Source organism: Lontra canadensis, unplaced genomic scaffold, assembly GCF_010015895.1.
Source record: "Lontra canadensis isolate GAN:19392208 unplaced genomic scaffold, GSC_riverotter_1.0 scaffold1, whole genome shotgun sequence".
NCBI lineage: Eukaryota > Metazoa > Chordata > Mammalia > Carnivora > Mustelidae > Lontra > Lontra canadensis.
The window spans coordinates 102,692,082-102,718,244 of record NW_022630995.1 but is presented as its reverse complement, the minus strand read 5'-3'; the positions used below and the strand labels follow the sequence as shown (position 1 = coordinate 102,718,244).

General features: G+C 35.9%; 1 protein-coding gene and 1 pseudogene across 1 annotated transcript in view; one reads left to right on the top strand and one right to left on the bottom strand.

Annotated features, from left to right (window-relative positions):
- The window catches only part of TACR3 (tachykinin receptor 3), a 73,857-nt gene extending 58,209 nt beyond the window's left edge, over positions 1-15,648 (bottom strand). The window contains exon 1 of the mRNA XM_032860664.1: positions 15,089-15,648. Coding sequence (XP_032716555.1) covers positions 15,089-15,636 — 548 coding nt within the window. The 5' untranslated portion in view covers positions 15,637-15,648. The remainder of the gene's footprint in view (positions 1-15,088) is intronic.
- Positions 15,649-18,513: 2,865 nt separating this feature from the next.
- Positions 18,514-19,052, top strand: LOC116867513 (annotated as a pseudogene).
- Positions 19,053-26,163: the final 7,111 nt, after the last annotated feature.

Genomic DNA, 26,163 nt, shown 5'->3' with positions numbered 1-26,163 from the left:
GGGGTACATATATTTTTTTAAATTGGTGTTTTTATTTCCTTTGGATAAATACCCAGAAATGCACTGGCTGGATTGTATAGTAGTTCTATTTTTAATTTTTTGAAGAAACCTCCATACTGTTTTCTATAGTGGCTGCACCAATTTACATTCCTGGCAAAAGTACAGAAGAATTTTTTTTTTTCTCCACATCCTCACCAACACTTGTTATTATCTTTTTGATAATAGCCATTCTGACAGGTATGAGATGATATCACAATTTCTTGTAAGGTTTTTTTTTTTTTTTAAAGGTCTTATTTATCTGAGCAGGGAGCCTGATGAGGGACTCTATTCCAGGACTCCAGGATCATGACCTGAGCAGAAGACAGTTGCTTAACCAACTGAGCCAGCCAGGTGCCCTCTTACAAAGTTTTTATTTGTTATATGGCCCAGCAGTCTCACTCCTAGTTAATTACCCTAGAGAAATAAAAGCTGCTATTCACACGCAAATCTTTGCATGGGTGTTTATAGCAAGTCTATTCATAATTGTTCAAAACCAGAAATAATATAAATGTTTTTACCAGTGGTGGATGAACAAACTTTGGTATAGCCATGCAAAGCAGTATTTTCAGAAATAAAAAGGAGCAAACTTTTGAAACACTTAGCAACTTAGATAAATCTCAGAGATGTTATAGTTAGTGAAAGTATCTGTACTCAAAGTTTACATGTTGTATGATTATATTAATATGATACTTTTCCAAAAAGACCAAACTACAGTGGTGGAACATAAATCATGGATAACCAGTTCTTAGGGCAGGGAGAAGGTATGAATACAAAGGTGTAGCATAAGGGAAAAATTTATTTTGTGTTCTGATTGTGGTGGCTGTTAAATGAATCTATTCATGCATTAAATATCCTGCATTGGTACATCAATTAAAATCAATTCTACCTTATGTTAATTTTAAAATAAGGTTATATAATTGGAATTTAGATTTTCAGACATCATTGAAATCAAATTTGTGATTTCTAATCATATTAGATATTCTTTGTATTAAAATATTTGTGTGTAAGGGGTTATCATGTAAATACTAACTTTCCCGCCGCAACAAAAAGTTGACTATGTGTCACAAACATTAGACTTGAAAGCATGAAGTGATATTAAATATAAAGATGGACATTTCATAATGATAAAAAGGACAAGTTCAACAGGAAGGCATAACAAATCCTGATTTGTATTATATTGCTTTAAAATGTGCAAAGAAAAATGGGCAGAACTAAAATGAAAAATACATTGCCAGTCACAGTTGGACAATCACATACTTCTCTCAGTAACTGATAGAACAGAAAGCAAAACAACAATAAAAAAAACCTAGTAAAGATGAAGAAAATTTGAACATGATTAATGAACTTGATGTAATTACAGAGGAGAGTTCGTCACATCAGACAATGTCAACACTTCTCTCCATTTGTTTTGAAACTTTATATATGGTGTTTGTAGGATTTTTTTAAAAAAGAACATATCAGAGTTATTTCCCCTAAAAATTAACAAATCAAATAGTGAAACCGTATCCAAATAGCAGATGAATGGAAAATACTGTACAAAGGGTCATTAAATATCCCCTATTACTTATTATTATTAATAATAACTATTAATAATAATAATAAAAGTTATTATTAATAACTCCCAAGATTTGCAGGAACAGGTACGTGCAAAGAACCTCAGATGAGTTCTAAGGAACAGGTTACAACAAAGGGAAAACCATGATCCAGTAAATAAGCAAAGTAAGTAGTAATGAGAAAGCATATGAACATTCAGATCTTTCTATAAAATAAATTATGGAAAAATATTCTTAACCTGCCCTATAGAAAGTTACATCCCCCCACCCAGGTTATTAAACTAAGGATCCTAGGGTATATTAAGAAAATACAGGGTCACTTGGGTGGATAGTTGGTTAAATGTCTGCCTTCAGCTCAGGTCATGATCCTGGGGTCCTGGTATCCTTCCCTGTGTGGGGAGCTGGCTTCTCCCTCTCCCTTTGTCCCTCCACGTGCTCTCTCTCTCTCAAATAAATAAAATCTTAAAAAAAAGAAAATATAAATTCCCCATAATCCTGCCACTAAGAGACAACAACATATATCCTGGTTCACTTTTCATTTCCTTTTTACTATTTTATTTATGCATATGCATACTTATGCATGTATTATTATATCATTGTATCTTGTACCTGTTTATAATTATCTACATTCTCTGTAATTAATATCATATTGCATGCTCTTTGAATATAAATATTCTCAAAATACTATTCTTAATCACTAAAGAATATTCTAAAACATGCATAAGAATATCTATTTCTGACTTATTATAGTGTGAAAAAATTGCAAATAACGAAGTCATTCTTTGCAACTTTATTTTTTATGGATAGATACCTGGAGTTAGAATGGCTCTGTTTAATGGAGTGAGCAATTTTAGTATACATGTTACCAAATTGATTTCTCAAAATGTTGTTCTGATTTCTATTTCCACCAGCAAAAAATTAGAATGCCTGCTTTTCTAACTTTCAGTAGCACCGTATTACCATAAAATATTTTTAAATGAATGTGTACATCTTTGATTATTGTTAAGATAATATTTTAATATCTAATATTTCTTTAATAAGAAATATTTTTCATTTATTTATGTAATATTTCTTTAAAAAATTGTCATATTTTATATATTTGCATTAATATTTTCTTATTGTTTTTAGGAGCTCATTATAAGTTAAAATTATTAATCCCGTGTCTATCATTTATATTGAAAATAATTAAAACAATGTACTTACTATTTAATTATACCTTCATACTTTTGATTTTGTGGCTAAACTATATAATGTCTTGGTTATATAATTTCTTACAGTCAAATCAACTAATATCTTACACTGTATTCTTTGCTACCCTAATGCTTAGAAATTATTTTCTCAAGATTATTTAATGATAAATTTTTCTATTTTTTTTCTTCATTGTTTAAATGTTATATTTTTATTTGGTCTATCTGATATTTATATTAGCACACTGTGTAAAGCGAGACTCCAACATGTGTTTTACTGAAATAATTAGATAAATTCCAAATTTCTTATTTTGACTAATTATGCTTTTATTTGCTTGTGATTTTTTTTGTGTGTGTGTAATTTCATATATGTAGGAATTTCATTACATATATTATCAACCTGACTTGGTTCTTACTCAATGGTTCCAAATTTTTTATTTATTATAATTTATAGTACTTTCTCATTCTTGTTAGCATTTTCTTTTAGTATTATTTTTATTATTAACAAACATTTCTTGGTTAGACCCAACAACTTATTGTCAGAAAAATTGTAGTAGACTATTTTAGATTCTATTCAACTTCCACTGTGGTTTTACTAGAACAGAGCCTTAAGACAGTGGATACGTTTATACTATTTAGTTTTTTTGTTTTATGTACGTGCAGGCGCGCATGTGTGTGTGTGTGTTTGTGTGTGCGTGTGTGTGTGTGTGTAAAGTTTATTTCTTATAGTTCTCACATATTGCGTTTGGAGATAAATATTTATCACGTTAAGAAGGTACCATATATTGTAATTCACCAAGAATTCTGTTAGAAATGTGTATTGAGTTATCTTGGATGCATTTCAAAATCCATTTAGATGATCATTTGCTTATTTTTGACATCATATATTAATAGTTTCTGGTATTCAGCCATTCTTATTTCTCTGGGTTGTCTTTCCTACTAGGTATTTCATTTCTACCATTTTCTTTTCAGTTCTAGTTGCACAACTATATAATTTGTATCTCTGACAAAGGTATTTTTTACTTTTTATTTACATTCCAGTTAGTTAACATACAATGTAATATTAGTTTAAGGTATATAATATAGTGATTCAGCACTTCCATACATGACCCTGTGTTCATCACAAGTGCCCTCCTTAACCCCATCACCTGTTTCACCCATCCTCCCCAACCACTCCTCTGGTAACTGTCAGTTTGTTCTCTATAGTTAAGAGTCTGTTTCTTGGTTTGCCCCCTGCTTCTCTATTTTCCCCCTTTGCTTATTTGTTTTGTTTCTTAAATTCCACATATGAGTGAAATCACATGGTATTTGTCTTTCTCTGACTGATTTATTTTGCTTAGCATTATACTCTAACTCCATCCAGGTCACTGCAAGTGGCAAGATTTATTCTTGAATAATATAATAATTATGTTTGGTGAACAGAATGGTCTATATGTGCTATCTAAATAGTGTGCAAATGCCTGAGACAAAAGTATTTATTTATTATCAAACTTAGGCAATTAGGTTGTGATACTTGACATGCCAGCAGTTCTCACTTTGCAAAGTAGTATGAGAACATCAAAATTACCATGCAAGTTGAAACAGTGCAAAATGATCTTAATAATCAATGAGGAAAATGACAAATTTTCTAAGACCTTAAAAAATTTCTGTCAAAATCCAAACGGCCAACAGACACATGAAAAAGTGCTTAGCATCACTCAGCATCAGGGAAATACAAACGAAAACCTCAATGAGATACCACCTCATGCCAGTCAAAATGGCTAAAATTAACAAGTCAGGAAACGACAGATGTTGGCGAGGATGTGGAGAAAGGGGAACCTTCTTACACTGCTGGTGGGAATGCAAGCTGGTGCAACCACTCTGGAAAACAGCATGGAGGTTCCTCAAAAATTTGAAAATAGAGCTACCTTGCAACCCAACAATTTCAATACTAGGTATTTACTCCAAAGATACAAATGTAGTGATCCGAAGGGGCACATGCACTTGAATGTTTATAGCAGCAATGTCCACAATAACCAAACTATGGAGAGAGCCTAGATGTCCATCAGGAGTTGAATGGATAAAGAAGATGTGGTACATATATACAGTGGAATACTATGTAGCCATCAAAACCCCCTGAAATCTTGTCATTTGCAATGACGTGGATGGAACTAAAGGGTATTATGCTATGCAAAATAAGTCAATCAGGGAAAGACAATTATCAGAGTCTAACTGTCCCGGGGGAAGTTTATAGCCAAATCTGCCCCAGATAGCCTTCAAAGTAGTTTGGAAGTATTCCACTTAGCCCACTTTAGCTATCCTGTGTCATCTAAGGGGGAAGAAAAAAAAAAGAAAAACACTTAAGAAGTTCACAGTCCAGAGGCATATGCTCACAAAATGACTGGACCTAATCACAGGACTCGAGAAAACATGTCCTTTCCTCTTATCTCACCACCACATTATAGTTAATATGATTTGGTAACTAAAATTTTAACTATGTTCTTGAGAGGACTTATATATAACTAAATCCGGTAACTGAAATTTGTGCAAAGTGAGGAGTGCATGTATAAAATTAGCTATCTGTTCTTACAAATGTTCATTCATCTATTTATTTAATCTTTAGCATACATGTTGTTTGTGAGGGGCTAAGCTATAAAATTGGTATCATTTTATATGTTTCTAAGCAGATTTCATTGCTGTTCATTAAATATATTTATCAGCAATGGTTCTGTGACTGGTGAATGAGGACTGCCAGTAATATCTTGTATAGGAAAGATATTTTAATCTATTATTTAAAAATATTGGATTATCTTCATTTTATTTGATTCTGAAATATTATATCCTTTAACATGAAATTAAGATTATGTAAATCTTTGTTGAAGAGATATTGAAAATATTTTGATTTAAGAAGTGAAATATTTTAAGCTATTGAAAACATGATGCATAGTTTAAGAATTTTGAATATATTTTATACCATGTAGTTAGCTAATTGGAAAAAACTACCTATATATATCCATTCAATTTGAAGGCATAAAAATCAGTACACATGGTACTGTACCATCTTTTAAACTTAAGAGATTTATTCATCTGGGAATTCTGAATTGTAATTAATAGTACTTATTCAACATAAACACTCAATCTTATGAGTATTTTTTCTTCTTCAAAATTGTTCCTTATGCTTTGAAAATCTCCAAGTCTTTTTCTTTATATGTAATTCAGCTGGACACTATAATCATGCACTAGAATATGTAGGTATTTAAGATGTTTTATTTTTATTTAAATATTAACTACTCATAGTCAATTTATTAGGAGATATTTTCTATTCCTCTGTACAATGAACTTTAAAGATTCTTCTATAATTTCTTTTTCTGTTCTAAACTCTACATGTGCTTTCCCCTATTATGTGTTTTTATAGTTATCATGAACTTTATTGTTCATTCATTTAATTGAAATACAGGTCTAGTCTGGTCCTTATGGAACTTATAACCCCGTAAGACGGACAGACAAAAAACAATAAGCAATAAAGATGAATGAATTACATAGTATTTCAGAAGGTGATACATTTGATAAAGAATAAAGCAATTTTAAGAAGTAGTACATGGAATGAACAATGCAGCCATCTGGAGAAAGCATCTTTAAAATAGCAGTAAGATCCTGAAGTGGAAATATGACTAGTATATTGCTGAAACAGAGGAGACTAATGATGATGGAGCAGAGTGGTGGAGTGGTGAGTAGCAGTAGATAAGAACAGAGAGTAACAAAGGACCAGTTACTACAAATTCTTGTAGACCATTATAAAAACTTTGATTTCTACCCTGAGAGAACTGGAGAACTATTGGATACTTTGCTCAGGGGAAAATGATCAGATTCATTATTAACAGGATCACTCTGTTTCTTTTAGAACGAACCAAAAAGGAGCAAGAGTAGGAGTAGGAAAACAGTTAGGAGAGAAATGAATTGACCAAGACTAGGGAGACAACAGTAGACATCTTAAGAAGTGATTAGATTTTACACATATTCTGAAAATAGAGGTGTTAGATTTGTTGATGGATTGGATATAGAATATGAAAGAAGAGATGAATTAAGAATATGTCTAAGAGTTTTGACCTGAGGCTCAGATTTTGACCTCAGAAGACAGCAGGAGGAGGAAGTTTGGAGGAAAGTCAGGAACTCAGTAAAGTCTGGAGACACCTCAATCTCAGTAAAGTCTGAGATGCTTGTTAGACATCTCAGTGGTAATGTAGAATAAGTTGTTGGATTTAAGATTCGGGAATACAGCTGAGGGGTTCAGCTAGATATATTAATTGGTTTCGTTTAGTGTATGAGCCATATCTACATTGTTTATCCCAATTGTACCATACCTATACAATGTTTAGTACTTAGAAGGTACTTATGAAATACCTGTTAAGTGACTACAAGTATAATGAATTGTGTGCTGGTAAATGTTTAACTATAAGCACTCCAGGAAAAAAAAATCAAACAGAAAACAAAACTTCTGATTTCTAGTGTTTGCAGATTTTCGTGGTGTAAACTCTTACCATGATTTCAGGCTACCAAAATAACATCACTAAATGCAGAGTTGGGAAGAAATGTGTGTAGTTGATTCCCTCATCAGTATAAACCAGCTCCAGGATAAAACTAGGACCACTCTTGTTTAGTGATATAATCACATACTTGTTTAATGATTTTTGACTTTTCTCAATCCACTTTCCCATTCCTTCCTATTCTTTTACTATTTAGTCTATGATCTTAAATGTGGGTTTAAAATAATACTATCTTGGAGGATGTGTCAGGAGATGGGTGAAATAGGCAATGGGGATTAAGGAGTGCACTTGTCATGATGAGCTCTGGGTGTTGTATGGAAGTGCTGAGTCACTACACTATACACCTGAAACTAATATAACACTGCTTGTAAACTGTGCTGGAATTTAAACATTTTTTTAATTAAAAATTTTTAATGTAATAAAATAAAATAAAATAAAATAAAATGATATTATCTTCTCTCCCCCTCCAAAAAATCATATACATATTTCCCTTAATTATAGGTGTGCATAAAAGAGAATTTTAAATAAGCTTGATACTTGGGCAGATAGGAAGAAAAAAGAAGTCTCATAAATGATAATGAAAGCTCAAAATGGGGGATTTAAGCAAATATTTAAAAACCTAGGTCACATACCAAACTAAGTTTATCCTTGTACCTTTAGCCAGGCTTTTATATTATCCCACACATCTGAGATATTGTTATGCAACTCCTGGGAAAAAGATTTCAGAGCCTATAAAATAAAGTATTATAAGGTTAACAGTACTGTCTTGCCAGAGATTTCTTCACAAATTTGAATTCAGCCTAGAAAATGTGTTTAAAAATGTTACCATAAGACATCTACCACAAGAATGTCTATACAAAGTTTAATCAAGTTGTTCTGATCTGGAGTCCCACCTCTTTAGCATATATCTAAGTCATTGATTCTTTAAAAAATATTGATTCTTTAAAAAATATTGATTCTTTAAAAAATTCTTTAAAAAATATTTACTTAATTAATATTTTAAAAATTTGTACTGTGGTAAAACATACATAAAATTTACCGTTTTAACTATTTTTAAGTCTACAGTTCAGGCATTATGTACATTTACATTGTTGTGTGGCCTTCACCACTATCTATAGAACTTTAATTAATTAATAATTCATTTCATATAAAAGAAGTGCATATTGTTGTAGATAATTTAAAAAGCACAAAACAAAATAAAATTCCCCAAAGTCTCACCATTCAGAGCAAATCAACCTTGTTGCACATATGGAATTATATCAGATTGTTAAATCGATAGTCTAAAAATCCCTCATGTGTTAGAGATCCTGCTGAGTATAAAATGGGATTCACACTCTGACTGTGTCTAATGAAATGGTAGGGCTGCAAACCCCAATTGTCTATTTTGCAGCATTTATTTAATGTACCAGTGAGCAAGCCTCAATAAAAATGATTTATGCTCACCGTGATGAGGCATGGGGAAGAGGAGGTATGGACAATTCCCCATCCTGGACATAACATTTATGGCTGAGCCCCAAGGAGAGATATTTGCAAGTAGAAGATGAAGGAATATTGGTCATTAAGAAGTTGCTAATGGAACAAAGATTAGGAACAAGATCATTCTTCTAAATTCTCTTTCTTTTTTTTTTTAAACATTTTTTTTTTTAATTTTATTTATTTATTTGTTTGACAGATCACAAGTAGACAGAGAGGCAGGCGGGGGATGGGGGTGGTGGGGAAGCAGGCTCCCTGCTGAACAGAGAGCCCGATGCGGGGCTTGATCTCGGGATCCTGGGATCATGACCTGAGCCAAAGGCAGAGGCTTTAACACACTGAACCACCCAGGTGCCCCCTAAATTCTCTTTCAACACAAATAGACATCACAAAAATTTCAGCAGAGGATAAAGTTTGTAACTTAGGAGTTCCGCAGATTTGGATGTAACATGCCCCAAACAACAATCTGGAGAAGGACATGGCCTCCTTCTCCAGAGAAACTGTCATGCTCTCTACCAATGTGATGACACTACTTTTTCTTTTCTTTTTTCCCTAGGGTACCAGATGTGGGGCTCAATCCCAGGATGCCAAGATCATGACCTGAGCTGAAGGCAGATACTTAACCGACTGAGTCATCCAGGCATCTCTCTGTTTTTTATAGTTTAAAATGTCAATATTTTATATGGTTTAGCCTAACAGTTGGATATATTTTGTCAAAATCTTTCAGAGGTTCAATTTGCCAATATATTCAAGGATGTTTTTCTTTTCTCTCTCTCTTTTTCTTTCTTTCTTTTTTTTTTTTTTAGAGAGAGAGAGAGAGAGAGAGAGCCTGCAGAGGAGAGAGCAGGGGAGGGGCAGAGAGAGAGGGAGAAAGAAAATCCTAAGTAGGAACCCATCACAGGGCTCAATCTCAGGACCCTAATATTATGATCTGAACCTAAATCAAGAGTCAGACCTTTAACTGAGCTGCATTAGGTGCCCCCAAGGATATTTTTCAAAACAAAATTCAAAGAACTGGGAACATTAAAAATCCACCTTCCCAAAAATGATCAAATAAATGATGAGGCACCTATGAGACCAAAATGAGATTTAAAAGTCACATGTTTGCATAACATCAGTCCTCTCAAGTTTCCAGACACGCATGTATAAATATGGTAACATTAACATAAATATCCAAATTTTCTTAGTAACCTTTACTTGTAAACCACTTCTTGCCAGTCTCTAATGATTTCAGAGTCCCTAGGGAGGCCTGATAATAGTTCATCAGTAGTCTTCTTCATCACTTCTAATCTCCCCATCCCACCCCTGGTCAGTGGGGAGTCTGCTTCTCCCTCTGTGCTCCTGGCCCTCGCAAATAAATAAATACAATAAAAAAATACTGTAAAAAATGACAATTGCATATGGCTCAATCTAAAACTATATGTAAAAAATGCCCTGTTCATTACATACTTACAAATCTCTGCCAATTTTAATAGATGGAGTTGAATCTCCTTTATAATGAGATTGAATAAACTTTGATTTTCATTTGTTTAATTACTCTTATGATTCATTTACTCCGCAGTCTAGATTCTGTGCTTACCGTGTGCAAACCACTGTCATAAACGTAAGGATACAAAAAGCACTAAAGTCAAAATTGAACCTGTCTTCATGGTGTTTACAAGTCTATTAGAGGAAATTATTAATCAAATATTCTTAAAAATAAATATGAAATTTAATATATGAAAGCTGCCATGACTGACATATGCTGAGAGAGTCTATAAAGGGACATCTAATTAAATTGGGAGGCTCACGGAAGGTTTCCCTGTGAATGTGACATTTTAGCTATTATTTAAAAGTACATGTAAGTACATGTAACTAATGAGGAGTTGACAGAAGGAAATTTGAAATGGTAAATTGTGTTCAAAGACTTTGTGGCAAAAATAAAGCACCATACATTCCGGGACTCAAAGGAAGATAGGAGTGCCTGGAACAGAGATTAGGTCACTTGAGTTACAGTAAATAATGTTCAATGTTTATAATTTTTTGATAAAAGTTTAAGAACAGTTTATTAAATTAAAAATGACAATAATGTGACACTATAGTAATTAAAGGAAGGACATCTGTGTTTATGTGTGTATATAAAGTACTATGCACCAGAGTATGTGTGTATATATATCATACATATATGTGAGATTATATAAATAAATCACAGATGAGAGTTGAAATGTGAATATGAAGATCATAGGTTGGCTATATTTGGGGAGTAGGATAAGCATACATAAATTTAACTTCCTAACATTTATACTTTTTATTTTTTGCACTGTGCATATGTGCCTCTCAAAATGAATGAGTGAAATAATACATTGGAATAAAAGACTGGTATAGAGGATAAATAAGGATCAGAGATTGGGAGCTGGAAGGAAGATGATTTGGAGAGCTTTAGCCCTAACTTCACAACTTTGAGTCATCTGCTTCTCAAGCTATATCCAAAGTTTAGGCGAGAAAAATACTCCCGGGGGAAATGTACTTTATCCCTTCTTGTAATTTCTTCAGTGCATCAAACCTGAACATCTGGAAACTGTTCAACTAGAGAATTGGTACCCTGAGGACATCATTCACTGAATGCTGCTTTGGCACCTGCCTTTAGCTCAGCCAGAAGAACACTTAACAAACACCTGTAGGAGACCAGCTTTTGCATTTGTGACAGTAGTGTCTGAGGACAGTAACCCCATTATTACTCATATGAAAAAATTCTTAAAACTCAATACCAGAAATTCCTTACCTCTTAAAGAATGTGTATGTATTGCTTTTATGGATACTGTATGCTCTATTACTAATTGTATTTTTTTGCAGGTATATCAAGAGTCACAGATATATCTGAAGTTCAACTTTCATTAATGATTAGAACTCTAACTTTGGGAATATCTATGCTATAACTTCCCTGTAATTTTGTCCGTATTTTCTCCAGTCTTAATTTTTTATTCATTTATATTTGCCTACTGCACAGATTATTATGTATCTTTACAATCCAGAAGAAAACCAATTAGGTGATAGAAAAAAAAAATGGGAGTTCTTTATTCAAAAGTGAAAAATAAGGCCATGAACTTACTTGGGGAGAGAGAACAAAGTTAGGACAAACTCAGGCCAGGGATTTAGCATTCAGGAACCTATGTATTTAACCACTACAAAGAGGCGGAGAATGAGAAATACAAGCATGGAAGACAGACCATGGGTACATGAAAAGTTAGAAGGCAAGAAGCAGTGAGGCACCTGGTAGAAATGCTACTGAAAAGTCAAGGAAGTGAAATGCCCACTGGGTTTCACAGCTTATCTTCAGAGAGGGTGTTGGGAGACAAATTCAGATTTGAGTAGCTTGAGGAACAAACAGCAGGTGAAGAAATGAAGATATGGAATGTAAGGAGCCCATAATTTTATACTTGTTTGACATTTTTTTCTCTAAACAGCAAGTTTATGATTTTTGTTCTTTTTATATTAGTACTGTATCTTCTAATTAGTGTGCGAAATGTGTTATGTTTTAAGGTTTTGTCTTTACACTAGGTCTGCTAAATATTCTGCAAACTCATTTTCAACATAGTTTTTCCCATTACCGTGAATGTAACCTTGGTATCAACCGGAGTTCCGCTAGTCATAGAAGAGCCACTTGGGATTATATCTTATGCTATGATGATCGTATGTTTCACCCATTCAATTAGTGTATATATACATTGCTTTCACTATGTGCACCTAATTAATTTTATAAGACTTTGCCCCATAATTTTAACGATGTTCAGAGCTCACTACAGCAGTAATTTTAGTAGATATAATGGGACTTTTTTTTTTATTTTTAAAGATTTTATTTATTTATTTATTTATTTATTTGTCAGAGAGTGAGAGAGAAAGAGAGAAACTGAGTGCACAAGCAGGCAGAGAGGCAGGCAGAGGTGGAGAGAGAAGCAGTTTCCCTGCCTCCCTGCCAGGCAAGAAGAGCAGTGCGGGACTTGAGCCCAGGACCCTAGAATCATGCCCTGAGCCGAAGGCAGCAGCTTAACTGACTGAGCCACCGGGCGTCCCCAAATGGGACATTTTCAAATCTTTGGATAACAACTACAAATTATAGAAAAAGCCAAAGATTCACTGTAAATTTCCTAGAGGTAATATTTCCCCAAACATAGTTTTAGTTACTATTTTGTAAGTAAAGCAAAGAGAGAACAAATACTCTTAGGCTAACCTCATCCCATTCATCATCTGGGTTAAATATTGAGTCAAGTCTTACTGTATCAATTAAAATAACTCTAAGACCACTTCGGATTTTGTCTAACTGTTGGCAGAAAGTAACTGGAAAAATAACCCTTTTCGCTTATCAGAATTGAAAAACCAATTTCACACACACTAAATTTTCATTAAACTTCATAAGGAATTATTACTATTTCAAGAAGACTGTGAGAATTTTATAACATGATATGCTAATTCCCCTGCTGATCCCATTAAAAAAATCACACGTTTACAAGTAATAAAAAAAAAAAAGAAAAGGAAACAAACAAACAAAAAAGGAAGATGCTCAAACTAAAGGAACGTTTGTTTCTATCTTAGAGCAAGATTAGAGGCAGTTTCCTCTATTCCTCAATTGGAGTTGATTTTGTTCCTTCTTTGTACTCACTGCTGTCTCTACAAAAGTGAAGGGGTTAGATACACGTGGAAGATCATAGATAAAGGGAAAATCAACAGTTTCAGAGGCTTTTTAAAAATGTGATTTTGTGCTTATTTATCCTAGTTAGTGGCTACTAACCACTGCTCCTTCAATTTAATCCTCTGAATCTAGCATGTGACAGTAGTTCTTACAGATTTATGTTTCAATATCTCTGTGCTATTTCAAAATAGTAAATACAGAGGATGGATTTATGGAAAGAACTTTTTTTTCCTTATTTTATTTCTTAATGGTGTCTTAATGTAGTAAGAATATTAAGTCTCATTTTATTTTGAAACAGGTTGTTAATACCGAAAAAAGTGTTCTTTTCTTTTCATGGTTAAGAATGTTGAGACTTGAGGGTTGCCTGGGTGGCTCAGTGGGTTAAAGCCTCTGCCTTCGGCTCAGGTCATGTTCTCAGGGTCCTGGGATCAAGTCCCGAAGCAGGCTCTCTGCTCAGCAGGGAACCTGATTCCTCCCCTCTCTCTTTCTGCCTGCCTCTCTGCCTACTTGTGATCTGTCAAGTAAATAAATAAAATATTTTAAAAAAAGAACATTGAGACATGAAGCTAAAATCACATTCTCCCTCCTCTGTCCCCCATGCAGCTGCCTGCCAGTCACAGAACAAAGATGAATGAACCAGTGTTGTTGGTTTTTAGAATAATATTGATTAAAGTGTAACCAGCTTTCAATTATAAGTGGGGGGTTACCATTGTCTTAATTCAAGTATGCATATTTCACAATGTTTAATAGGAGAAAGTAGGTGCAAGCAGAAATTTTAAAAACTTAAATATGGGAACAAATATTGGAGGTTTATCAGGCTTCTTTTAATTGCTTAAGAATTTCAGAATCCCCACTATAGATGCGGGAACATTCTTAAAAAATTATCTTAAATAGCTATAAAGTGGCAGTTCTCATTTTTAAACGCTTTGTTATTTAGGGTCTTCCCTCCATCATCTGAAACATTCGGCTGTATGTAATCTTCCAGGAACAAGGTGTACCCAGCTCATAGCCTACTTAGATTATTAAAAGTGAAATCTAACCCAAGATACTGTGGAAACCTTCAGCATAAAGCGGGCTTTTGGAGGGCCATTGTTACTTCTAATGGATTTTCCATGACTGGGAGGACAAGCCAGTATTGGCCTTGCAACAAGGATGGGGACTAGGGTGAGTGGGGATGAAGACCAGCAGACCAGAGAGAGGGGGAAAGGTGGGGGGTGACTCATCGTCCATTTCTCAGACAGAACAGTGACTAACAGAAGGAAGACCAAAACAGTTTTACAGAGAACATAAATTTTGCAGCAATTGTTTGAGGCCATTTGGGAAAACCTGTTAGTATTGTTTCTAGCTGAGTTTGTCTTACTGGGAATGACGCATTTTCCCCATCTCCCTCATTGGTCTTCTCAATCCCTCTAGATGCCCTTAATGCCACCAAGGGTTGTGGAGAGTGGGGGAGGCCATAGAAGCAGAAACTGGTTCAGCCAGTTGGAGGAGGACCCATGGGTTAGTGACCTCCTTTCTCCAAGAACTCTTTCCTAGGCCCTTTCCTTTTATCAAATCCATCTTGTCACCATGTCACTTTGTGAACTTATCCCACTGCTCAGATCTTCTCTCCCCCTTCTCCCCCCTTCCTCCCTATTCTCTCCTCACCTGTCCACCGCAATGGCCGTCATAGAGTAGATGCTGGCGAACACTGCCGTGATAGGAAAGAAGTTCTGGAAGCGACAGTAGTTGGCACCGAAGTACCACTCGCTGTGAAGCGCATAGATGAAGTTGACTAAGGTGTTGAAGGCAGCCATGGAGGCGTCAGAGAAAGCCAGGTTCACGAGGAAGTAGTTGGTGACAGTCCTCATGCGCTTGTGGGCCAGGATGATCCAGATGACGATGAGATTCCCGAAGACCGCCACGGCCACCACCACGCCGTATGCCAGGGACCAGAGGGCGATGCGCCAGGACGGCTGCACGAACTGGTTGGTGAGGTTGGCTCGGGGCTGCGTAGGCTCCGGGGAGGCTGCGGGCAGTCTCTGCTCGGAGGAGGAGGCGGAGAGGTTGCCGGCTTGGACTAGGAGGTGCAGCCACTCAGTCTCAGTCGCCCCTGCCGCCACTCCTGCGGCGAGCGCCGCACTCAGGTTCCCGGCGTTCGCGCTGGCCATGCCCGCACCGTCGGTCCAGTTCGCGGCTGCGGAGAGAGAGCCCATCGCCGCGTCTGCAGCCCCAGACCTCCCCACTCACCGCCGCCAGCCAGCCGGAGCCGACTCCCTCGAAGTTCTTCTCTGCCTTCGCTAATGGGCGGACCTCAGCCCCGCCTGGTCCCTTTGCTTACAGGGCGGACCTCAGCCCCGCCTGGAAGCAAGGTAGAGAAGCTACCGCTGTCCTTGCTGGTTATGAGATGCTTTGAGCCAGCAGGCGATGGATAGCAGGGGAGTCACTTTGTCTCCGAGGACTTTGCGACTGGAGCATGCAGGATGGATGAGATGCGAGGGAAGGGAGGCGTTAAGAGCCCTCACCAGCGGGAAAGTCCGGGGTTGCCCCTGCGCTAGCTCCCGGGCACTGGCTGGAGCACTGGGGTTCAGGCGCGGCCGCGGGCTTTATAGTCTCGTTCAATCCCCTGCTCTGGTGACGTTGTGGGGGCCGCGGAGCTGACCAACCCCTTCGTGGACTACGATTGCCCTCCTTTCCTCTCTTCGCATTTCATTCATTCGCTACTTGTATCTACCCAGCCGGAGCGTGGCAGGTTGAGACGCTCAAGAAAAGCCACACTTTCATAGTTGCAATAAAATCTGGGCAAGATTGTTTTTTCCTCTTTTAACTTCAAGATATTTTGCTGAGGTCCCTGCTCTCAGACATTTCCTTTTTAAACCAATTTAAACCACTCACCCCTAAAGCGGAGGCACGATCCCAGGAGATTTGTCAAGAGCGTGTGTGGGTGTTAACCTGCTGCAGGCTGTGGGTACAGCTAGACGCACACTTTGGTAGGTGTCACTGGCCTTTGGAATTTCGTTTCACTTTCTGCTTGTGTGTCTGTTCTCACTTCTCAGACCCCTTCTCCTCTCCCACTTCCCAAGTCTACCCATTTGTCCTCTTATAATCTCTGTCACCAGAAATCAGTCTCCTTCGCCTTCCTCCGGACAGAGACTATGGTTTCTCCTGAAGGATTCTGCTCACGTTGGAATGTCATAATACACTGAGGGTAAATCAGAAACTCGAGATACAGATTTTTCCCTGAGTGGAAATTATATATATATATATATATTTTTTCTATCATTATCATATGTATATATTATAGAATTAGAAGTGCTTACAATGAAAGGGGTTTATTTAAATTTTTTTTTTTAAATTTAAAGTTTATTTTTAAGAGAGGGAGAAAGTGGGGTGGGGGTGTGGGCAGAGGGAGAGGCAGATTCCCCACTGAGCAGGGAACCCAATGCAGGACTCTATCGACTGGAGCCAAAGGCAGATGCTCAACCTACTGAGCCACCCAGGCCCCCAGTGAAAAGGGTGTAACGAGTGACTTCTTTCCTTTCAGAGGAAGAGAAGGATCCAGGTCATGGCTTTCCTTTTAGATCTGCCTTCCACAGAGAGAATCTCTGTGTATCCTAGTAGAGGATTTATTGTTCATTCATTGTTTCAGTTGTTCCTCCCATCAGTACTGAAATGTATTTCCTTCTAGGAGCTGTGCCAAGTATTAGGGATGGAGCAGTGAAACTACAGACATAAACCAGATATGAACCCTGTCCTCACTGAGCCTGCAGTCTAGCAGTATTTTGATATTATTTTTTAAAAATTTTATTCTTTATTTTTTATTTTTGACATTAGAGCAAGTATTATGGATGGTGGAATATGAAAGTACAGAGAAAAATGAGAATGTGCAACTGAACAGGGAGAATATTGTGTTCACTGGATTCTAGATTCTGTAAACATCTCTTAAAGAATTTCTTTGTAAGGAAAAGATATATGCACCCTTCCGTTTATTGCAGCTTTGTTTACAACCACCAAGATATGGAAGGAACCAAAGTATCCATTGATAGAAGATTGGATAAAGAAGGTGTAATATAATATAATATAATATAATATATAATGTAATATATTATATACATACACATACACACACATGCACACACACATATACACAATGGAATATTATTCAGCCATAAAAATGAGATCTTGCCATTTGTGACTACATAGATGGACCTAGAGCATATTATAGTAAGTGAAATGAGTCAGAGAAAGACACACACCATATGATTTCACTTATATGTGGACTCTAAAAAACAAAACAAACCAACAAAAGGGCAGAAACAGAACCATAAATATAAGGAGCAAGTTGTTGCTTGTGAGTGGTGAAAAGGGAGGATGGGCAAAATGGGTGAGAGGGAATGGGAGATAAAGGCTTCCAGTTATGTAATGAGTAAGTCACACAGGTATGAAAGGTATACCATAGGGAATGTAGTCACTGGTATTGTAATAGGAAGTATGGTGACAGATGGTAGCCACACTTGTGGTGACCATAACATAATATATAGAGTTGTGGAATCACTAAGTTGCACACCTGAAATTAATGTAATATTATGTGTCAACTCTGCTTCAATTAACAAAAATTTCTTTGTAAGGATGAAATGAAGTGCCAAAAAATAGACTCGTCAGAAGATTATGCTTTGAAACATGGGAAGGTTTAGAAGATAATGGCTAAGAAAGAAACTTCCTTAAGAAGTTCCTTAAACTTCTTCTTCCTAAGAGAATTTGATAAGTAATCTGCTCATTTGTAGCCCCAGAATCTAAATCTTGCCCTTATCCAAGTTCACTCTGCTGGTTTCCTAATTCCTCTCTCTATTACTCTAAGAACTCCAAAGTCTTAGTCTTGGACTCCCAAGGGAAGGAGGATGGGCAGAAGAAATGGTAACATACCAGAAGGTGGTTCTTAGAGAAGGATCCTATACTCTTACATTTAAAATTTGGGAGTGTGGCTTTCTGTTCACTTCTTCCTCCCTGCCAGTGCTGCTCAGGCTGTACCACTAGCTCAGAGCTCTAGGCTCTGGCTAAATTAGCTCCTTAGTGGTCTCTCTCCTGCTGCCCTCATGATCAGCTACTAGGACTTCTTCAGCCTTGATGAGATGTTTTCCGACATCTACAAGATTTGGGAAATCAGAGATGGATTGTGCCTGGAGGTAGAGGGGAAGATGATCAGTAGGACAGAGGATAACACTGATGATTTACTGATGATGGAAATACTTCCACTGAAGTCCCTGAGGGCAAAGGTACTGGAAGCACAGTAATCACTGATGTTGCTATTGTCATGAACCATCACTTGCAGGAAACCAGCTTCACAAAAGGTGCCTACAAGAAGTACATCAAAGATTACATGAAATCAATCAAAGGCAAACTTAAAGAACAAAGGCCAGAAAGAGTAAAATCTTTTATGACAGGAGCTGAGGAACAAATCAAGCACATTCTAGCTACTTTCAAAAATTACCAGTTCTCTACTGGGGAAGACATAAATCCAGATGGCATGGTTGTTCTTCTGGACTCCTGTGCAAATGGTGTGACCCCATGTATGATTCTCTCTAAGGATGGTTTAGAAATGGAAAAATGTTTACGAATTTGGCTACTGCTTTGAATGCATCACCTGTTGTCATAACTGGCTGCTGCTTTTCATCTATACAACACAAGGACTTAGACAAATGGACCTGAAGTTATCTTGAGCTCTTCATTTATTTTGACCTTGATTTATTTGGAGCAGAGGCATTGTGTTTAAGAAATATATATATATATATATGTATATATATATATGTATATATATGTGTATATATATGTATATATGTGTATATATATACATATATTTACATATCATGTAGGTTATCTAAAGATAAAATGCATTTGAACTCATTTGAGAGAATGCCTCTTAGCCTAATACATAATTTAAATTGATCCTGTGCAGTGTCCTAGAGAAGCTAGGGCCCGATGGTAGACTACTGCTAGAAAGCATAAGACTGCCTGCAAATAACTTCTACAGTGAAAACTTCTTCTGGGACTGGACCAGAAAAATGAAAAACAAAAAACAAAAAAAAACCCCTAAGAACCAAAATTCCTAATTCTGAGTTCAAGTAAAGGGAAAGACCATGCTCTTAGTGGTGCCAATGTTTGAAGTGACTCCTTACACATTTCATCATGTTCAAATGAAAGTAATAATTAACTCAAAAAGATTACCAAAAGAATATGAAGAGAATGATACAGTAAGGAAAAAACCCTTGGGAATGTGTTTGAGCACATTTAAAACCTTTGCAAATGCATGAGGCTGTTGGAAATAAGCCAAGTATGGTATCATAGGAGATGTTAATAGGTTTTACATAATAGTGATTAAATCTTGGTTTGACTACATAAATGTTAATAAAAATTATGATCCTTTATGTGAATGTTTTTTATTTATTCCTAATGACCAAGAAATGTTTATCTATTTTATTATGTATAATAGATCACATTTCTCTCAAGTTTAATTGGTTCTCCATATTTTGCTTAGAATACATATTGGTAATGTGCCCCAGTAATTTGCTAACAACTTATAATAATAGAATGGATACTGATGACATGCTTTTCCCTTCTCTTTTCTCCTCCTTTTTTTTTTTTTCTCTCTTAAAACTCAAGGAAACTATATGGCATATTCCACACTTGTATTTTTATTTTAACAGTTCTCTTAAAAATAATAAGGTAGAATTTCAGGTATTGGTGCTGGCTAGTGGAGGAGTTATTTTCAGAAATTTTGTCAAGATTCCAGATTTCTCTGACAACAAACTTCTCTTTGACAGTTTGGTTTCAGTATGTTCAGTGTTCCCACTGTGTTGAGATTTATTTTTTTTTCTTATGAATTTCAGATCTGACGGTCCACACTTAGACTCGTGCTTTGCACTTTTATCCTTTGTTATCTCATCATGGTGCTTTGCAGTTATAGTGGGTCATTTCCACAAAATCAGGCTACTAAGTATTGCTGGCAATCAATCAATAATCAACAATCGATACAACTCCACTCACTTGTGTAGACGGGTGCTCCTTGAAAATACTTGCTTTTTGCCAGACACCCTTTTCATGTGGATCTATCAGTTTTCATTTCCCCAAATTCCAAATTTCCTTCAGCTTTCTTCCTTCTTCATCATCTTTCTCCTGCTCAACAAGTTATCTCCAATTTATCTGAAAAAAATTCAGAACACCAGCCAAGTTGGAGTGCCTGGGTGGCTTGGTTGGTTAAGTGACCAACACTTGATTTTGATTCAGGTCATGATCTCAGGGTTGTGAGATAGAGCCCTGGCTGTACTGGGTGCTCAGCATGGAGTCTGCTAGAGATGCTCTCTCTCCTTCTCCTTCTGCCCATCCTCCTGCTCTCTAAATAAATAAATAGATAGATAAATAAATACAATCTTAAAAAAAAAAACATCAGCCATGAATTTCACATTTCTGTGCATTTTGCCCATTTTTTAATCATTTGTTATCATCTTGATGGAAGTGGTTTATCTTCTAAAACACATTCTTTTATTTGTGCTACCTCTTTAAACAACTCCCCTTCTCTCAGTCTCTTCAGCATCTCTCTCTTTTTTTCCTTTACTATTGAAACGCATCTAAGAATCTACATTAAAATAGCTCTTTGTGCCTGGGTGGCTCAGTGGGTTAAAGCCTCTGCCTTTGCTCTGGTCTGGATCCTGGGGTCCTGGAATTGAGCCCCACATTGCATCGGGCTCTCTGCTGGGCGGGGAGCCTGCTTCCTCCTCTCTCTCTGCCTGCTTCTCTGCCTACTTGTGATCTCTATCTGTCAAATAAATAAATAAAATCTTAAAAAAATAATAATAAAATAAAATAGCTCTTTGCTGACCACATTCCCTTTTTGTTACCACTTTTCTCTCTCTCCTTCTATTCCCACATGTTCTTCTTTAACAAAATATCTAAGATCATTATTTTCACTTCCTCACTACAATAATATTCCGAAGTATTAAATATTTAGTACTCTTCTGTCAATGCATTGTCCTATCAATTGCCTGCATGTTAAATTGAACTGTCACTTTCTGTCCTTAATTTCCTTGACCTCTCTGTAGCATTAGCATTTGACATTTATATCAGTTTCCTAGGGTTATCATAACAAATTACAACAAACTGGCTTAAAACAACAGAAATTTATTTTTTCACAGTTTGGGGGGCTAGAAACCTAAAATCAGGATGTGGGCAAGGTTGGTTCTTTCTGGAGACTCTGAGGTAGAATCTATTCCATGCCTCCCTCCTAGTTTCTTCTGGTTGCTGGCAATCTTTGGTGTTCCTGGGCTTCTAGATGCATCATCCTAATTCTGTCCCCATCATCACCCGACGTTCTTCCTATGTGTCTTTATATTACCTTCTCTGTGTCCAAATTAACTTCTTCTTATAATGAGATAGTCTTGCATTAGGGTCAGCCCCAAACCTGTATATCATCTTAACTTGATTATGTGAGCAAAGACTATTTCCAAATAAGGTCCTACTCACAGGTACTGGGAGTTTAGAACTAAATACACCTGGGGTGGGGCATGGAGGGACAGAATATTGAAGATAATAATTAAGAAAGGTTTTAAATTGGAGACTGATAGCTCATCTGTTGTATATAGATTTTGTGAATCAAGTTCTGGGTTGGAAGCAATGAATAAAGAGAATATGAGTAAAGATACCATGAACCCCTACCCCCTTCAAAATACTAAGTGTTTTTAAAACAATAGCCCTCAATGTAGTGTATGAATTATTACAGAAGTGGAAAAATATATGATATAAATATATATATGATATAAAGTAATGATATAAAATAATCTTGATAATAATCTCACTCTTCAAGTCCAGTAATTTCACTCCTAGTAATTTGATCTAAGGAAGTAATCAGAAAATCAGACAAAAATTTATGTATAAGGATGTATTTTGGAGTTATGTTTATGAAATTAAAAAAGTAAAAGGTGTAAACATAAAACAATTTTGGCATGTCCAAAACCTGTATCCTAGTATCTTAAAAAATGAGCTTTTATCCTATCATTTGAAGAGCTTTAATTTTGAAGAGTTTTAAATGTTCTAAAATTAGATAGAGGGGATGGTTGCACAACACTGTGAATGTACTAAAAGTTATTGAATTGTATACTTTAAAATGATTAAAATGGTGGATTTTGTGTTATGTAAATTTTATCTAAAACAGGAAACAGTTCTTAAAAAGAGCAAAGAACTAAGAATTCAGAAGGATTCATCATGTCACAATCAAGGTTTATATGAAAGAATCAAGTCAAGGCATATTCAAGTGAAGGTACAAGATCCCTTGACTCATAGATAAGGACATAATATTACATGCAACAGACAAAGATAGTTAAATCACCTTTAAGTTTAACAAATCAATTTGGTCTCGAAATTTTGCACATTACCTGCTGGAAGAGTGTTAAGGAATTCTTAAAAATTCTTTGGGAAAGAAAAACATCTTTTAAGAAAATTATCCCATTGAGTAGCTCTTTTTCAAATATAAAGAAAACAGAAAGACATTTTCAAACATGCAGGGACTCAGATATTATAACACTGGTGAGAGCTTTGTAGAATACAAACAATACTCCAACAAACCAACCAACAAGCAAGCACGTGAATAAAGAAATAATCTCTTTGCAACTAAAACCCAGCCAACAAATGCCGACTGGAGTAGCTATCAGTTAAGACTGGAGCCATGGACCAGAGTTGTGTATGAGCCACAGTGATGACTTTGAGGTGATCAGTATCCTCCATACCAATGTTTCTAAACATATGTGTGCACAACACAGTCACAGATTATAGGAAGAGTAGCTACTACAGTCTGTATACAAGAGAAAATCACATTATCAAATTTGCCCTTGAAAATCCTCAATATCACCTATAAAGTATGATATGTACACAAACCATATTTCCTAAGGAAAAATAGCTAGTCTTCAAATTGGAACCTATTGCTGGTTCAGTTTAGCACAAGATAAAGCATTAGATTGTGTTCAGAGTCTGGATGGTATAAAATGCAAATTTTAAAGACTAGAATCTGGGTGCCTGGGTCACTCAGTTGTTAAGTGTCTGCTTTCAGCTCAGGTCATGATGCCATCATCCTGGCACCCAGTGGAGCGAGGCTCCCTGCTCAGTGGAGGGTCTGCTTCTCCCTCTCCCACTCCCCCGGCTTGTGTTCCCTCTCTGGCTGTCTTTTTCTCTCTGTCAAATAAATAAGATCTTTTAATAAAATAAAATAAACACTAGAATCATACTTATTTGTGCAGAACTTTCATTCAATGAGAAGTGAGAATGCCTGAAATGAAGATTCATTTCTCTCATCTCCTCTTCTCACTAGGATTATGCTAAATCAAGAAAATGGGAAATGCATTATCTGAAAATGTAAATTATTTCTCCCCTGCCTTTTTTTCATCCTACCTTTTTCCTTCTTTATTTACTAAACATATTTATTGGAGTTTTAGAAAAATGAAGGGCATGCATAATATAATTCCATAGAATTATAGAGTGATGATAGTTTTGTTATGTGCTTTTATACCCTCAAGTAATTTGGAGACAATTTCAAAGGAACAAAAACATATTCATACAAAATCATTAAAAGAATTCTAATAACATCAAGATTTTTTTTTTTTTTTTTTGTCTAAGAGGAGAAAGAGTTCTACTCAAATACATAGGGGTGGTAGGTCAGACATCTGTTGGTTATCTGCAAACACTGGCACTTTCCATGTTGATTCAAAAGATACAAGTGACATAATTAAGAGAAGAATTAACCTTTCAAAACTCATTAAAGTACCTATTACTCTAAATTAAAAACTGCTAAATGTGTGTGTGATTGGGGGGGTAGTTGGATAATTCAGCTTTTTTTAGCTTTCAAAATAAGAGCTCCTTGGAGAACTCCTATCTGTTAATTAAATCAAGGTTAATCAGTACAATTATAGGATTCCATGATTGGTATATAATTTCTGTGCCACACATTTGTTTACTACCATTTAAAGGAGGAATCAGAAATTAGTATGTACAGGAGAAGTTGATATCTTTATTTATGTATGCTGCATTTTGCTTAGGATAATTTTTCATCTCAAATTCGATCACTGCATAAACTCTATAAGAATGGAAATTAAAGAGAAAACAGGTAAAATTTGCTCATAAGAGTGCACAAAATTTTATGGATATAAATTTATCCCAAAATGTTCTTAGTGGTCTAAGATTCCTAAGAACATAATCTATAATCAAATCAGCATTTTATGTGGTTTAATCTAAATTTGGTTTACATTAAAAAATCAAATATACCTAATACCCTGGAGGTACAAATTACCTTCTAATCTTTGTACCATTATAAACTGACTGATTAATAGCTGTTAGTCAAGAGCTGAAAAGAAAGCATCAATATATGTATATTTATGCACCAATTATATATATTGCATTATTGCATTAACATATTTTGTACATTTAAGATATTAATGATAAAGAAAGATGAAGCCATAGGATCTCAGTATGTAATCTCCATTCACATAAAGTGTATTTGGTCATGGATATGAAAATTCTCCTTCTGTAATTAATTTGAAGTGATATTAATAGTATTGCATAGGTACTTCCCTCGCACAACCTGTACAAGCAAGTTATTAGCAACCCCACTACTTCCATGGCTGTCTACACAGTTGGGAGAGAACAGGTTTGTGCAGAAATGGTTGTCTTAACCATTGATATGCTTCCTACTTGGTTGAAACACGGGTATTTTCCTTTTTTCTTCTTAGGAAGCTTTATCATCTTTCCTGGATACACTTGGAGTTCCTCAGTATCCCGACAATTAAAAATATAACACTCCATACTTGATGTACCTACAGGTGCTAGTTTGCATAGGATTGTCAAATGAGAGAATGATAACTCTATTCCTGGGAAGATGGTGTTTTTTGTTTTTTGGTTTTTTTCTTAGAAAGGGTTCAGGTGCAGAGGGAGAGGGAGAGAGAGAATCCTAAGCAGGCCACACCTACCACAGAGCCCAAAATGGGGCTAGGTCTCACAACCCTGTGATCAGGACCTGAGCTGAAATTAAGAGTCAGACACTTAGCAGACCCAGGTGCCCCATGTTGGTGCATTTTTAATATCTGCTGAAGCTGCCTCCAGTCATATTGACCGGCTTGCTTCAGTAGTCCAAAGTCTTTCCCCCAGAACTGATTGTACATTTTGATAGTGCTCTTGTAACTAAATTGTATATATTTTGAAAAATGTTCCTGATTTTTTTCCCCATATACCCTGAGTTTTTAAAATGTTAACTACTTATTTTTCCTGAATAAAAGTCTTTCAGGTACATCTATAAGACATTATAGTACAGTTGACTCTTGAACAACGAAGTTTCGAAGTGCATGGGTCTACTTACATGCAGATTTTTTTTTATAAATACGGTACAGTACTGTAAATGTGTTTTCCTTATTAGTTTCTTAACATTTTCTTTTCTCTTGCTGACTTTATTAAATGTAGTGTGTGTGTAACATACAAAATATGTATTAATTGGCTGCTTTTGTTATTGGTGAGGCTCCTGGTAGACCATAGGCTATTAATAGTTAAGTTTTGGGGGAGTCAAAAGTTTGGATTTTTGATTGTGTAGGGAGTCAGTGCCTTTAAAGCCCTACATTGTTCAAAGGTCAACTATAGACATGTATACAGAAATGTAGTGGTATAATTGTTAACATCTCTATTTTATGAGTGAGGAAAGTAACAGAGAAGTAATTTGA